This window comes from Aquarana catesbeiana, linkage group LG05 (genome assembly GCF_042186555.1).
Source record: "Aquarana catesbeiana isolate 2022-GZ linkage group LG05, ASM4218655v1, whole genome shotgun sequence".
NCBI classification, from domain to species: domain Eukaryota; kingdom Metazoa; phylum Chordata; class Amphibia; order Anura; family Ranidae; genus Aquarana; species Aquarana catesbeiana.
The window spans coordinates 169,103,385-169,117,979 of record NC_133328.1 but is presented as its reverse complement, the minus strand read 5'-3'; the positions used below and the strand labels follow the sequence as shown (position 1 = coordinate 169,117,979).

The 14,595-nt window shown below is 39.3% G+C and overlaps 1 protein-coding gene across 1 annotated transcript in view; it reads right to left on the bottom strand.

Annotated features, from left to right (window-relative positions):
• ATP2C1 (ATPase secretory pathway Ca2+ transporting 1) overlaps nucleotides 1–14,595 on the bottom strand; it is a 163,406-nt gene that overhangs the window by 14,537 nt on the left and 134,274 nt on the right. The window contains 7 exon segments of the mRNA XM_073632757.1: nucleotides 2,230–2,325; nucleotides 4,044–4,191; nucleotides 6,154–6,270; nucleotides 6,597–6,665; nucleotides 8,067–8,233; nucleotides 8,620–8,670; nucleotides 13,041–13,138. Coding sequence (XP_073488858.1) covers nucleotides 2,230–2,325; nucleotides 4,044–4,191; nucleotides 6,154–6,270; nucleotides 6,597–6,665; nucleotides 8,067–8,233; nucleotides 8,620–8,670; nucleotides 13,041–13,138 — 746 coding nt within the window.

The window sequence follows — 14,595 nt, the reverse complement described above, 5'->3', positions numbered from 1 at the left end:
TATTCTTCTTTTCTCTCCTAATTTTCGACATTGCGCCATTTCCCTGTTGCCTCTTCTTTACTGTCTTTTGTTTTGTCTTTTTCTTTAAACATATATACATGGGGGGCATACCCCTCTGTTTATCTGTATGTATATTTTGGTTACCTTTTTAAATAATTCCCTACTGAGTCGATATTGATATCTTTACAGGTTGTCTGTGTAATAATGCATGCATATATAATTTATTAATCTAGCAAAATTTATCATTAACCAGGTCTCTCATTTTTTGGCTACCTCTGTCTACTCAGGTCCACATGGACGCCCAGGGCACCCAATCCGATGAGTGAATAATCAATCGCTCCTCCATTGGGAGCCCTAGAGATGTCAGTCCTGTCTGCGGCGCACTTGGGAGTATTTCTTTAATTTACATTTAACGTTGAGCCTATCGTTAACCAATTGGAAAGTGGGCCTTTAAGTACATATATGTATCTTATCTATTTCGTTTTATTTATTTTTTTGTCTGATGCTGTTGTTTGTGTGTGTCTTTTGGCCTGCTGTGTCTTAAATTGTGCTTGGTTGCCTTCCAGTGCTTCTGGCACTTTGATATGGACACCGCTATGTTTGTTGTTTATTTGCCCTCTTCCAAAATGGCGCCGCTGGCGTCTTTAGGCTCTGTAACTTAACGCTGCTATGCGCACTACTCACTACACACGCAGCTGACGTCGGTTATGACGCCGCTGCGTTCCCCCAATCAGCCGCGGCTTGGGCACTCTCAATTGACATCCGCATCCCGGCGGTGATGTCAGACGCCGCCGGGATAGGGGTTTATAAAGGCGTTTTTTTGCACTGCACACTGCTCTGCTACTGGCATCACACTACAGGGAGTATGTGGATTGCTCCCAAGCATGCTTGCCTTCTGATATTCACAAGTAAGTGCTTCATCTGCAGCCCTGTCTTTGTGTGACAGCAGTTGCACCCATAAAGCCTCCCTAACCGGTGTTCTTTTTAATGTCACTATTTAGAAGCTGCTGCATTAAAAAGATTCCTTTCTCTGCTCAATCCCTAATATTCTACACCAGGGCTTTTTCATTACATATAAATTCATCTCGATTACTGTCTTCATTAATTGCTGGGAGGTGTCCTTCACTATGAGCAATTCATCCTTTGATTCTATCTAAGGTAATTAACTTCTCCCCTGAATTATAGGCCAATTGAAATGCCCTTTTCATTTATATTTTGGCTAATTTTTGATAATTTTATTATTTAAGGATTATACAAAACTTTACATCCCTCTGTGGCCATACCAAGACAGGGGGACCCATTTTATGAGAGCCTGTACTGTGAAAATGCTGTAGCAATGTATTCAAGTTTAACACATTGTTTGAACACGACAACCTGGTAAGATTTATCAACTTTAATTCATCATCATTATTATTTTGCCTCTTTATATATTTTTTCTTTACAATATATGATCATTATTCTGTACGTGTATGATTCACCACTCTATTGAACCTCATAGGTTCAGCATTTTGCATTGTCAATTGATATATATAATTTCTTATATTTCTCTTTTCCGTTTACTGTTTAGAGCTTACTACAATCATTGCCACAAACTCCTGAAGAAGCTCACACTAGAGCAAAACATGTCGAGCGGCAGATTTTCATGGAATTAAGTAGCTCTGTCTTTATGTGCCCTTGAATGGGTTAAATTATTGATCTATTTGTACCATTTTTTATGAGGATGTCTCACTTGTAGGGACATGGTTTTAAAAATTAATTTCTAATAAAAATCAGATTTTTTTATAAAAATACTGTACAGATTTATCTACTTTGTGTCTATTATACAGTTAAAAGCACCTTAAAAGTCCCCTGGGGTGTTTGCTTTACACACCCCTCCTTGGCATCTTGCCCTTTTACATTCATCTTTGCAAAGTTTCATTGAATGTATAGCTAAAACTGCCCTCTTAGACAGTAACTGGAAAAGGTGTCCCCCACCTCTATCTTGGGGCAACTTTAAAAGTTTGAATTTTCCATCAATTTCTGTGTCATGACAATGGTCACAAATAAAAAGGGGGATCTGCCTAGTGGGGAAACAAATACCTGGGAGGGATTCGAATTCTTCCCTACTCAAAAATAAAAAAAATTAAAAAGTTCTGGCTATACATACACTTTAAACTCAGATGAACTCCAAAGCCCTGCATTAAACTGAAGCTGCACCTTCATTTTAAACAGTTCAGAAAGGTTTCTCACCTGTGACCTTGAGCTTAAAGCATTGAACATGTCAAAGAAAACGAAGCACGTGAAAGTCATTGTTGTGTCTCTTGGAGTAATAACATTATCCCGCAACTGTCAAAAAAAAAAAAAAAAAAAAAAGGTCATGTATAACCACCTTTTCATGTGGGATGCAGACTTTAAAAAAAACAAAAACTTATATTTACCAAAATATCTTTCCCATATTCCTACACAGATCCACCATATCCAAGTATCTATAACATGTGCTAAACAAAACCAAGTACACCGATCCATCTGAAATATTCCACCCATATTATTAAGCCCCACTCATTTTGTATATGGCTGCCGTACAGTGGTATGGTTGTAGGGGAATTTGGTATCACAACAATTTCCAAATGCTGAACTGTTGTGTTCATCACAGATAACCTGCTAGCGCTGCCACTGTAGCAGGAAAACAGCATGAAGGCACGCAAAAATAGAGACGGTCTTAAAATGTATGTAAACTCTTACAATGAACTTCTTAGTTGCTCCCTTTTGGCCCTTTAAATACATAAATTGAAACTGTTTTTCTTTATCCGTTTGATAAGTGAAAAAATAACTGTTGATCCTGCCACAAATCCAGAGAGCCTGCAAGTTTCTGCTCACTCTCCCTACGCTGCACTGTTATGACTTAGCAGCATTCTCGATTCTCTCTGGAGGACAGAGAACATCTCTCCACCTATATTGGAGAACAGGGGGAGGTTTTCTGTAGTCCTAACACACTTCCTGTCCCATGTTAACAATGCTGCACCTCCATAGATACAGCAGAGTCAATGAGTATGGTCAACCCTGGGACAGGAAGTGTGTTACTGGCAGAATCATCAGGTGATAATAAAGGAAATAAAATCTAAAACAAAACAAATGCAGCTACCACATCTAAGGGCTGGTAAGCTTCAAAATACTACACATTTACTCTTGGGTTTAGGATACCCTTTAAATAGGACAGTGCAATAAAACCTTAATCACTATAGGATTTGTGCAGCAGCAGCACTATTATTGCTGTTTTTGTGTCTTTGGTGTGTTTCTCTCCACCTCCCACCCCACCCATTTTGTATATAGTTTGCACAGTCCCTAACAAGGCACTTACTGCTTCACTCTGCTGTATAGATAGTCTAGTTTCACTTTCCCAGCTGAAAATGGTGTTAGGCAAGTTATTGTCTTATTACACTTCAAAAAGACTGTAAAAAACATCCTCTGTACTGTTCTTATCTGAAGTAAAACTACATTGGATTCATCTTCTGTATCTGAATTGTTAAGCTGCCTGTGGATTCTGCCAAGCTAGCAACTGACCATACTATCTTCACAGACGGAGTCTCTGGAGATACGTCATTGCACAGATGATGGTTTTAAAGCACAATAGAATTGGGGGATTAAGTATTTTTGTGCAACTTTGAATTAATTCGAGTAATGGGTTTATCGGGTATGAACTTATTTGCACATTAGCACTTTATGGTTGACTCATATTGGTATGTGTTGTATGTTTTGTGGTTTATAGAGAGACAGCGCACCATTTTTTATTTTACTCATATCTTGTATTCAGCTATAGTGGGATCTACAGTCTTGATTATCCTAAGACACTAAGCGCAGGTAATTTGACTTTTCTTAGCACTAGAATAAGTATAAACTTGAATTTGTACAATCAATTGACATTTTTCAGATTGTGCCATTTTGGTTGTGACCTAAACCGTGTAATTATCTCTAAGAACATGCAAAAAAATTAAAACAAAAACTAAAATCGACAACCAACACTAAAGACAAACCCCCATTTGTGCAAACATAGAAAAATGACAAACCTCTCTCCAGAAGACAAATAATGTTCCGCACACTATGATGATGGAAGAGATCAGAATTTTTATGATCAAGTTTTTGGTCAATATGCTATCCTTTGGGTTTCTTGGTGGTTTTCTAATAACGTCCTTGTCAACAGGCTCTACCCCAAGACTTAAAAACAAGAACAAACAAAAAAGGTTAGAGTTCATCAGAGACCGAAACTTGCTACACAATTTAAAATAATGTGAAATCCAAATTTCCTAATTGGCACTTTATAGACATCATATTCCATATAAGAAAAGCAAGCAATTGCAGAAAGTGAATGTAAAAGGCAAACAAAAAAAAAATGGATCAATAGTAGAGCCTGAGTAAAATCTGCACTGAATCATAATAGAACTACTATTACACAAACCTGTGTGTGACTGTGATAAATGGAAACACTGTCTCTTCTCTGTGTATAAAATGCCAGGAAATAATGTGACATTACACAAACTATTTGGGACCCATTAAGAATCTGTGGTGTGTGCTGGGATAAACCCAGAAAAGTATTGGAATTCTCAGAAGTACAGAGAATGTACTGTGCCAAGAAACAAGCTGTGAACACCCTTATTAATATTTATATCTACCTAGCTGATGGTAACCTCATGAATACAAAAAGGTTAATTTAGAAGAAGCAACATCATCTGTAATACAGAGAATAAAATGTTTATATATTGGCCCTGTTCAGATCTAGGCAACGCGATGAGAAAGGTCTGTTCAAATATTGGCGATGCTGTATGAAATCAACATATCTATACGTGGTTTAAAAACAAAACATCCCATCAGTTGCAGGCCTTAGGCTCCTTTCACACTGGTGTACTTTGGCTTTGCTTTTCCAGTGCAACAAAAGTGCATAAAAATGATTCCCCTTTAGTGCTAGTTCACACCAGCCACAGTTCCGTTCATTTTCGTGTGCTTTTTTTATGCAAAAAACGCATGCACAGTGTTTTTCCATGTATTCCATTGGCTTCAGTTCACACCATGCAGTCAGTTTTCGGTCAGTTTCTGCACCGGAAACTGACTGCATGGTGTGAACTAGAGCCATTGGAATACATGGAAAACACTGTGCCTGCATTTTTTGTGTAGAAAAAAAGCTCACGGAACGGCACGGCACTGCATCTGGTGTGAACTGACCCTTAAATCCTATGTAACTGTTCACATCACTGAGCTGCGGGTGCGCTGTGTTTTGAAAAGTCCTGTATGTTGCATATTTCGTGCAGTTTTTCAAAAACACACCAAAAAGGGACCTTCCATTGTAAGTCAATGGAAATGCATCAAAAGTACACTTTAACTGCGTTTTTGGTGCATTTTTGTTGAGTCATGTGTCACAGGTGCATGCTGGGAGTCAGGAAACTAGAAAGCACACAAAATAAATACATTAAAAGTGTATAAACACGATAAACATTTTTGAAAAACATATACCATGTTTTTTTTATTTATTTTTATAACAGTAAGGGTGGTGAGCAGCAACTTATAATTCAACTGTGATAGTGGTGCGGGCAATCTGACACCAAATGACATTGAGTGGGAACTGACAGACATCACCAGTGACACAAATACAGTGATAATACTATACAGTCACTGTACTAATGACACTGACTGAGAAGAGGTGATCAAGGGGTTTTCAAACACAAATTTTTAAACAAAATTTCATTGTCCTCAAAAAAAAAAAAAAAAATTGCAGAACCCTATATAAAATTCTTCAGTGTATCGGTAATAAAAATAAAAAAATATAATAGATATATATCCATCTGTATACAAATATATATATATATATATATATATATATATATATATATATACACACACACACACACATTATATATATATATATATATATATATATATATATATATATGCCACTCCTTAAAGTATTTTTTTTGGGGGGGGGGGGACGGGGGGACGACACATCTCTCCTAATGCCCATACTTAATCAAATTCTTCCTTTAATTCAACCATAAGGAAGAATGAGATAAGGAAGAATGAGATAAGGAAGAATATGATTGGCTGTTATTGGCAACAGTTTTTCCTCCAGGCACATGAAGGCTCAGTGTCTCTTTAAATTCACTGGTCCAGTATACAAGTCAATCTTACCTTTGGGCAGGAGGACCATCCATTATAATATTTATCCATAATATCTGCATGGCATTGAGGGGGTTGGGGAAATTCATTAAAGTTGCAAGAGATATTAAAGTCAGCGCAGCAATACTCCTAAAAGGAGAAACAAAATATGAGAAAAAGTGTAAAAGGTTGGATTTAATAATCTCTGTTTCAGCTGCTATTCAATGGTAATTGACTACAGATAACAATATAGCAATACAGTCCCTGTGTGTTCTTCAACACAACAAAAAACATTCTCCCCCCCATTTAACAGAGCAGAACTGATTTTCTATGGAAGAATAACATGGGGTCAGTTTCATCATGTGTACAAGTTGGTGATGGCAGTGCTGGGCATTCAAGTTTACACAATGTAGGACAAATGGTAGTGTGACGGCAGAAATGTCAGACTATAACAAAAGGAACAATGCTCTACTTACGTGCTAAGCTGAAAGCGAACAAAGTTTTTAATGTTATTGTAGATTCCTTTCCCTTCTTCAATGGCTGACCTGTAATTACAGCCGTTTGACATCCTGTTATTTTCCAGGAAAAGAAATCTTACACAACACCATCTGCACTCGTTATATTACAGCAACAAGAACATGACACCAGCTGTATTATACATACATGGAAAAAGAGCCATAACTACTATAACTACTGTATACAACACAACATAATATCAGAAAATATACAAAATCAATATTACAGCTCTTTCACGTGTGCGGACCATTCAGATCCACCTGTTTTTTTCAGCAGATTTGAACGGTCGCTCCATACAGCTCTATGGAGTGACGGATGTCAGCGGTGACATGTCCGCTGACATCCGATCTGCCCTGATCCGCATAATTCCGGAAACCCTATTTTCCATCCATCTTCGGATGAAGGTGGACCGTAATCATCCGATCCCCCCATAGAGGAGAGCCGAGATCTGACACGTCCGTCCCTGCACAGTGTACAGAGACAGACTTGTCATCCGCCGGCTCAGCGGGATCAACAGAGCAAACCCTGCTGAGCAAGCGGATGGCTGAATACGGATCCGCATGTGTGAAAGAGCCCTTAAAGTGGTTTGAAAGTTAAACCCTTTTTTACCCTAATGCATTAAGGTGAAAAACATTTTACCACTCGCTGTGCACCCTATCAAACACTTACCTGACACCGCTCTCAATCCAGCGCTGTCCCCACCAGGTGCCCGGCTCTCCTCTTTTCCTGCATTCACCTTTGGCTCTTGCTGCTGTCAGTTTCTGAGAGGAGGGAGCAGGGGGAGTCTATGGACCCACAGAGCCCGTCTCAGGAACATGTGACCCTAGAGCGCACACACAGCATAGGAAGAGCAGACCGCCCCAGCGGGGCACCCCAGAAAAGGAGAAATGGGGCTGCTCTGTGCAATACCACTGCACAGACCATGTAAGTATTACTTGTTTATCATTTTATTTTTTTAAAAATTGCCTTTACAACCAATTTAAATGTCATATGAAGCAAGCAAAGCAAAAATATCATAATAAATGGAAAATTACACCATTACAATAACTTTCAGGGACTAATTCCACCAGCTGTAAGAGTAGTATTTATTTGCTTTTCTTTAGTGAATAAATATGTAAGCACTTAGGCCTCATTTACACTTAAGGTCAGGCAGCCGTAAAAATAGGGGGTTTAGCTGCAGTTTTTCCAACTTAAAACGAGCCCTAGCAGCTTAGTAATACTGTATGGTTGCTTGAGTGGGAAGAAATTATACCTATTGATAACTATTAAATGATAACTATTTAGATTTACACAGAATTTATGATAAGGAACAGGCTGCAGTGCTTTCTCCGCATCTGTTGCACTGCCCCTTTCCCCCTTTCTATTACTGTGTAGTTGTTCTCAGCTCATTACCATACTATGGTATTGGGATAGTATGGTATTATACTCACATAATTGTATGAAAATCATCCTCCACCAGGATCATATCAGCAGCCTCTTTACAGACGTCTGTTCCAGTCTTGCCCATGGCAACCCCAATGTCTGCAGCCTTTAGTGCGACAGCATCATTCACTCCATCACCAGTCATGGCAACCACTGCACCAATATTTTGTAGACTCTGGGGGACAGTAAAAACTATTTATTACACATGACAGGCAAAATCAGCAAAAAGCCGCTAGTTGTTAGTTGGGGTTTTGCTACTTGGGTCACAGTATGGGATAGTGAATAGTCCCTGCTTTACTGTGACTATTGGCAGACTTATCTGAAAGAGAAAGGGACTGGTTTTAGTGGTCACAAGAACCCACAATAGTCACAAACAGCAGCATTGCATGAGTCAAGTAGCAATTACTATTAAATTTCCCTTCAAGGACTCCGATGAGTTCAGGGATGTTAAGAGAAGTCTCACTTTTCTGCAAGACTTACCTGTGTAGAAGAGAATTTAATAAGCAACAAAGTTTGTATAATTATCTGTAGTTACTATTGATACTGAAGACCATTACATACCTTTACAATTTTTAACTTGTGCCTTGGACTGGCTCTGTAGAAAACGGACACCTATAAAAAAAGATTTTACATTGAGATTACTTAGCATTCAGTCATGCTCTGGTTGTACATCATTACAAATTTTACTGTATGAACTTATCAAGTGGCATATAACATTTTATAATTAAATACTGTGGTTCTTTCTTAATGTGACTTACAGGAAGTATGAAAAAAAAGAAGCTCATTAAAATTGTCAAATTTAGTTAAATATGGCAAAAGGTACCCCGTACCTCCACAGCCACTGTACAATTTGTCATATACTTTGTGACAGAATACTGACAGAAAATACCGGATAGTGTATATCAACAGATTGTATTTGTGTTATAGGGCTCTTATAGACAGGCGCTATTGCTGCCTCCTAATGTCATCTTTTTTTTTTTTTTTTTTTTTTTTTTAAATTGCTGAATGGCGATTTTAGATTGCGGGACTGCCCTGCAACAGTGAGGCAATCAGTTGGCTCACAATAGCAGTGCGTCCCCATTGATCTTATTGGGGAAGTCAGACAGGCAGTGCCGCCCGTCAAACTCTGCATAAAAGGAATGGATGGCTGCACACCGAGGTAGTGATGAATCTCTTAACTGTAAATTCCGTAACATGAATAACACAACAGGACAGGCAAACAGGTACAGGTAGACAAGTTTCACACAGCGACACTGCGCTTATTCATTACCCTGAAATGTTCCACTGACATCCCTTAAATAGGACTCCCCACTCGTGTAAAACACAGGTGAGGACGACATCAGCTGAACATTTAAAATCACTCTTAGCGGTTTAGAACAATGGAATCACATAAAGTCAATCAGAATTTTGGCTACTACATGCCAAGAGCGACATAGACATACACAGACATTATAGCCAGTCAAAAGAAGAAAAAAGGGAACGTGGGAGGTACCAAAAGAAAACAATCTATGTCTAAATAAACATCCCATCTAACGTCCCTGTCTGGCCATATAAACAATCTCTATATGAATGACAGAAATAAGAAGGACACATATGATAAAGGCAAACCATTATTGAATAAAATAAATGCATATAATTAAATTATATTGTTGAAAACCACAAACAAAATGTGTCAACATAAAATTGTTATAAAAGAAAAAAGGAAAAAGATTTGTGGACAAAGAAATAAAAATAGAAAAAACACACACACATAGTATGTCTCAATTACTAAATTATCTTAAATGAATTTGTAACCTATGTGTGTATTGAAGACACCAACCATCTATTGCATTTAGTTCAGGGCTTGGATTGGGAGGAAAATGCATCCTGGCTGACATGTGATGTCTCCAGCCTTTACTCCTCAATACCTCATCATTTAACTATTGAGGCAGTCTCCTTTTATCTTGAGTGTATGACGGATCTATCCATTGAGCATCAGTCATGCATTCTGGATATTTTAGAGTACCTTTTGTCACACAATTTTTTCATTTTTGATGGGGTTTTCTACATCCAAAGATGCGGGGTCACGATGGTAGCCAAGTTTTCTCCTTCCCTCGCCAACCTATATATGGGTTAGTGGGAGCAGTCCCGAATCTTTGGAACAGAGAACCCCTTCCGACCACAGATTAGGCTGTACCTGAGGTATACAGACGATCTGCTACTAGTCATGATAGATGGAGTCACTAGTCTTGCACAGTTTCTTGATTTTTTTAAATTCAAACAATAGGAATTTATTGTTTACAGGCCAGGCCGATCATAACAGCATTTGTTATCTGGATGTCCGATTGACTCAGACAGATTCCACGGTCGCAACCTTGCTTAGTCTGGACATCCACGGCACACCATTAAAGGAATCCCAGTGGGTCAATTCCTAAGAGTCAGACGAATAAGTAGTAGCGGTATAACCTTTGAACAGGAGGCATTGTCCCTATATAGATGTTTCTTGGATAGGGGCTACCCTGGATGGATGCTTGGAATATTGCTAGGAATAAAAGAAATGATCTGCTTGCCAACACCAGTAGTCCTCATATATCTTTTAAGAAAGCCACATGGGACAACAAATTAACTATCACGACCCCATAAAGTACAGAATTCAATTCTATTTGAAAAAATTATTAATAAGTATTTACCGATTCTGTATGTGGATGATGCTTGTGTTGACATTTTAAAAATAAGGGTCAACATAGTTTCTCGTCAGGCACCCAGTCTGGGCAGATATTTGTCCTCAACCTTTTTTTTTTTTTTTTTTTAACAATAAACCCGTGAGATCCCTCACTTGGTTGCACTGTAAAGGGAACTATAAGTGCGGTGCTACTGAATGCCCTTGCTGTCCATATGTTCTTGGAGGCAATGCATTCCACTCTGAGGTCACTGGAAAGGAGTATCATAGACTCCTTTTACAATTGCAATACCAGTTATGTGGTGTACCGTATCACATGCAGTTCTTGCCACGTATAGTACGTGGGGAGAACCACAAGACGTTTACAAGACAGATTTTATGTGCATGTGTACAGCATTGATGAGAACAAAACCACAAATGTTGGGAAGCACGTCAATCTTTTCCATGGAGGTAACAAGTCAAGTTTAAAAGTCCAAATTATAGACAAGATCAGGGGGTGATGTTCATCGTCATTGTGTCGTAGAGAGGTATATTGGATCTTCCATCTGCAGACTCGCATCCTCAAAAAGGTGTGAACTTTGAGTGAGATGCAAGTCACTTTTAAGAATAATTGTCCGCTATGCCTCTCTTTCACCTGACTGGGTTACACATCACCTACTTAATAAATGCAGTGGACACATCTTGTATCCCATTATACTTTCTGTGGACATCTACCTTTTTCATCATATGACGTCTTTTTCATGTGATCATCTCTCTCTTTTTTTTTCATGCAATTTTTTTCATGCAAATTTTTTTTATTTTTTCCGTCATGCGATTTTTTCCCATGCAAATTTTTTTCATGCAATTTTTTATGCATTTCCCATGAAGCTTTATGCACTCCCTATGCATTTTCACGCATATTGTGTATATATTGGTCCATAATCCTACCCTTATGCATGCTTCTATATGGACATCATGTTTCATGGTAGCTCTGTTTCTAGCCAGCTCTCAAATCAAATTTAATTTAAATTAAATTGAATCTACATTTATTTTCATATTTTGATATGTACACTTGTCCATTCAGACAAGGCTTGTTTCAATGCACACATAGGTTACAAATTCATTTATGATAATTTAGTAATTGAGACATACTATGTGCGTGTGTTTTTTCTATTTTTGTTTCTTTGTCCACAAATCTTTTTCCTTTTATCTTTTATAACAATTTTATGTTGACACATTTTGTTTGTGGTTTTCAACAATATAATTTAATTCTATGCATTTAGCATTTTATTCAATAATTGTTTGCCTTTATCATATGTGTCCTTATTTCTGTCATTCATATAGGAGTATTTATAGGGCCAGACCAGGGACGTTAGATGGGATGTTTATTTAGACATAGATTTTTTTTTTGGTCCCTCCCACGTTCCCTTTTTCTTCTTTTGACTGGCTAGGATGTCTGTGTATGTCTAGGTTGTTGTTGCTCTCAGCATGTAGTAGCCAAAGTTCTGATTGACTTCATGTGATTCCATTGTTCTAACAAGGTGCACAGCTGAGAGGGATTTTAGATGTTCCGCTGATGTTGTCCTCACTTGTGTTTTACATGAGGGGGAGCCCTATTTAAAGTGGTTGTATACCTTTTTTTTTTACCTACAGGTAAGCCTATAATAAGGCTTACCTGTAGGTAAAAAAAAAAAATATCTCCTAAACCTGTACGGTTTAGGAGATATTCGCCTCGCAATGAGCCGCTGACTGCGGCGGCGCATACGCACAGGGGATTCTCGGCAGACAGCCCGGCAAACCCTGGAGCTTGCCGGACAGCAGTCAGAAGGACAGAAGGGAATGACGACATCGCAGCTCCGGCCACTCACAGCGCCGGAGCCGAGATACCCGGAAGACACGCCGAGGGGAAATGTCAGCTCCCTCGGCGTGGACCGGGTGAGATGCTGGCGCCTCGTTCTAAGGTAAGTATCTCATAATGAGCTAGTATGCGGTGCATACTAGCTCATTATGCCTTTTCCCTTGCAGGTGTAGAAAAAAAAAAAAAAAACAGCGGGTATACAACCGCTTTAAGGGATGTCAGAGGAACATTTCAGGGTAATGAATAAGCGCAGCATCGCTGCGTGAAACGTGTCTACCTGTACCTGTTTGCCTGTCCTGTTGTGTTAGTAATGTTACGGTTCCCTCACTCACCTGGAACGGCATTTTCTTTTCCTATTGTCAAACTCTGCAGTCTGAATTAAAATGGCAATGGCTGTAAATCAAAGCACTGTGGCCACAGCTCAGTTGCCAGTTAAGACAGAGCCCTTAGAAAAAATAACTGAATGTAAAGAGGACATTTACCAACCTTTGGTACTATCTGAGAAAGCTGCTGAATGTCCATTGCATCTACCTCTTCCCCAGACAGAGACTGCAAGCCATTGGAGTAGAAGCCCAGGCGGCCAGCTGCAACAAAGAGAAACAATGTTCACTAATGCAGTCGTTGTGTTTTATGAACTACACGTTCCTGAGACAGTAATCATATTTAGTAAATACATTCATAGCAATCAATGCTCCCAGAGAACTTTCAATTTAGTGTGTAACTCATTTAACCAATCGCTATGTTTTTGAGTGGAGACTGGAGCACCAATTGTAATCCAGCCCAAACACATGTGAAATTATATATATTTATATAAAGTGGGGAAAATAAGTTTTGATCCCCTGCAGATTTTGTAAGTTTGCCCACTTACAAAGAAAGGAAGGCTTTATAATTTTTTATCATAGGTGTATTTTAAATGATAGAGACAGAATATCAACCAAAAATCCAGATAAAACACATGACACAAATGTTATAAAATTGAGTTGCAGTTCAGTGAGTAAAATAAGTATTTGATCTGCTACCAACCAATAATTATGGCTCCCACAGACTGGCTGCAGTATGTGCTCATGTTGTCCACAGATTAGTCCTGTCAATTCAAGAAGGTGCTCCTAACGACAACTCGTGAACGTCAACGTCAAGGAAGGCGTTCAGTTCCTCCCCAGAGTAGTCTACCTTAGAGGAGAATAGGCCACTATAATAGCGGGCATTGATGGTCATTGGGTCAACCATAGGGACACCATTGGCAACATGTATACGGGCAATGGAGGATATTGCTTGCTGCTCTTTAGCCAACCAGGCCAATAGCCATCCGATTTTTTCCCCCCGTTCAAAAATGCGCTGTGACTGTGCCAATTGTTGTTTCTTGGCTTTTGTCACCCGGAGAAGCAGCACGTCCCAGTATGCGGCTTGCATATCAAGGTAAGTGATCAGGTTTTTGGAAAGGGCATATTGGAATTCAAAAGTCTGTGCTTTAGCCTCAGCCACTTCAATGGTGAAAGCAACGGGCTTGGGAGATGGAGGACTGGTAGCATCCCCTAACATAAGCCTTGAAGGCGTCCCAGGTATTGTCCATGGAGATAAACCCTATCTTTGTCAACCAGAATTAATTTATGTATTTGGAGATCTCTTTTGTGGCATCTGAGATCCAGTAGCGAGATAGTCGCCACAGTCTCTCCGATGGGGGTGTCTTGGTTTGGAAACTACAGAGTACAGGAGCGTGGTCTGATATACCCCTCGGGAGTATATCTACCTCGTGGACCTGGGAGAGCAATCCACCACTGACATAGATGAGATCTATTTGTGACATAGCACGATAAGACATGGAGTGGCAGTTATAGACCCTGTCCGTCGGATGTCTCCACCGCCAGACATCTGTCAGGCCATAAAGAGACGCCCACTGAGACAGAGGAGAGTCCACACCAGCCCCCTGAGACAGCCTATCCAGAGACGGGTTCAGAGTCATATTGAAAATCGCCAGCGATAATAAGATTATCGGTAGGGTATACAGAGAGGAGAGGAGTCAGGTATTTCAGGATAGCAATTG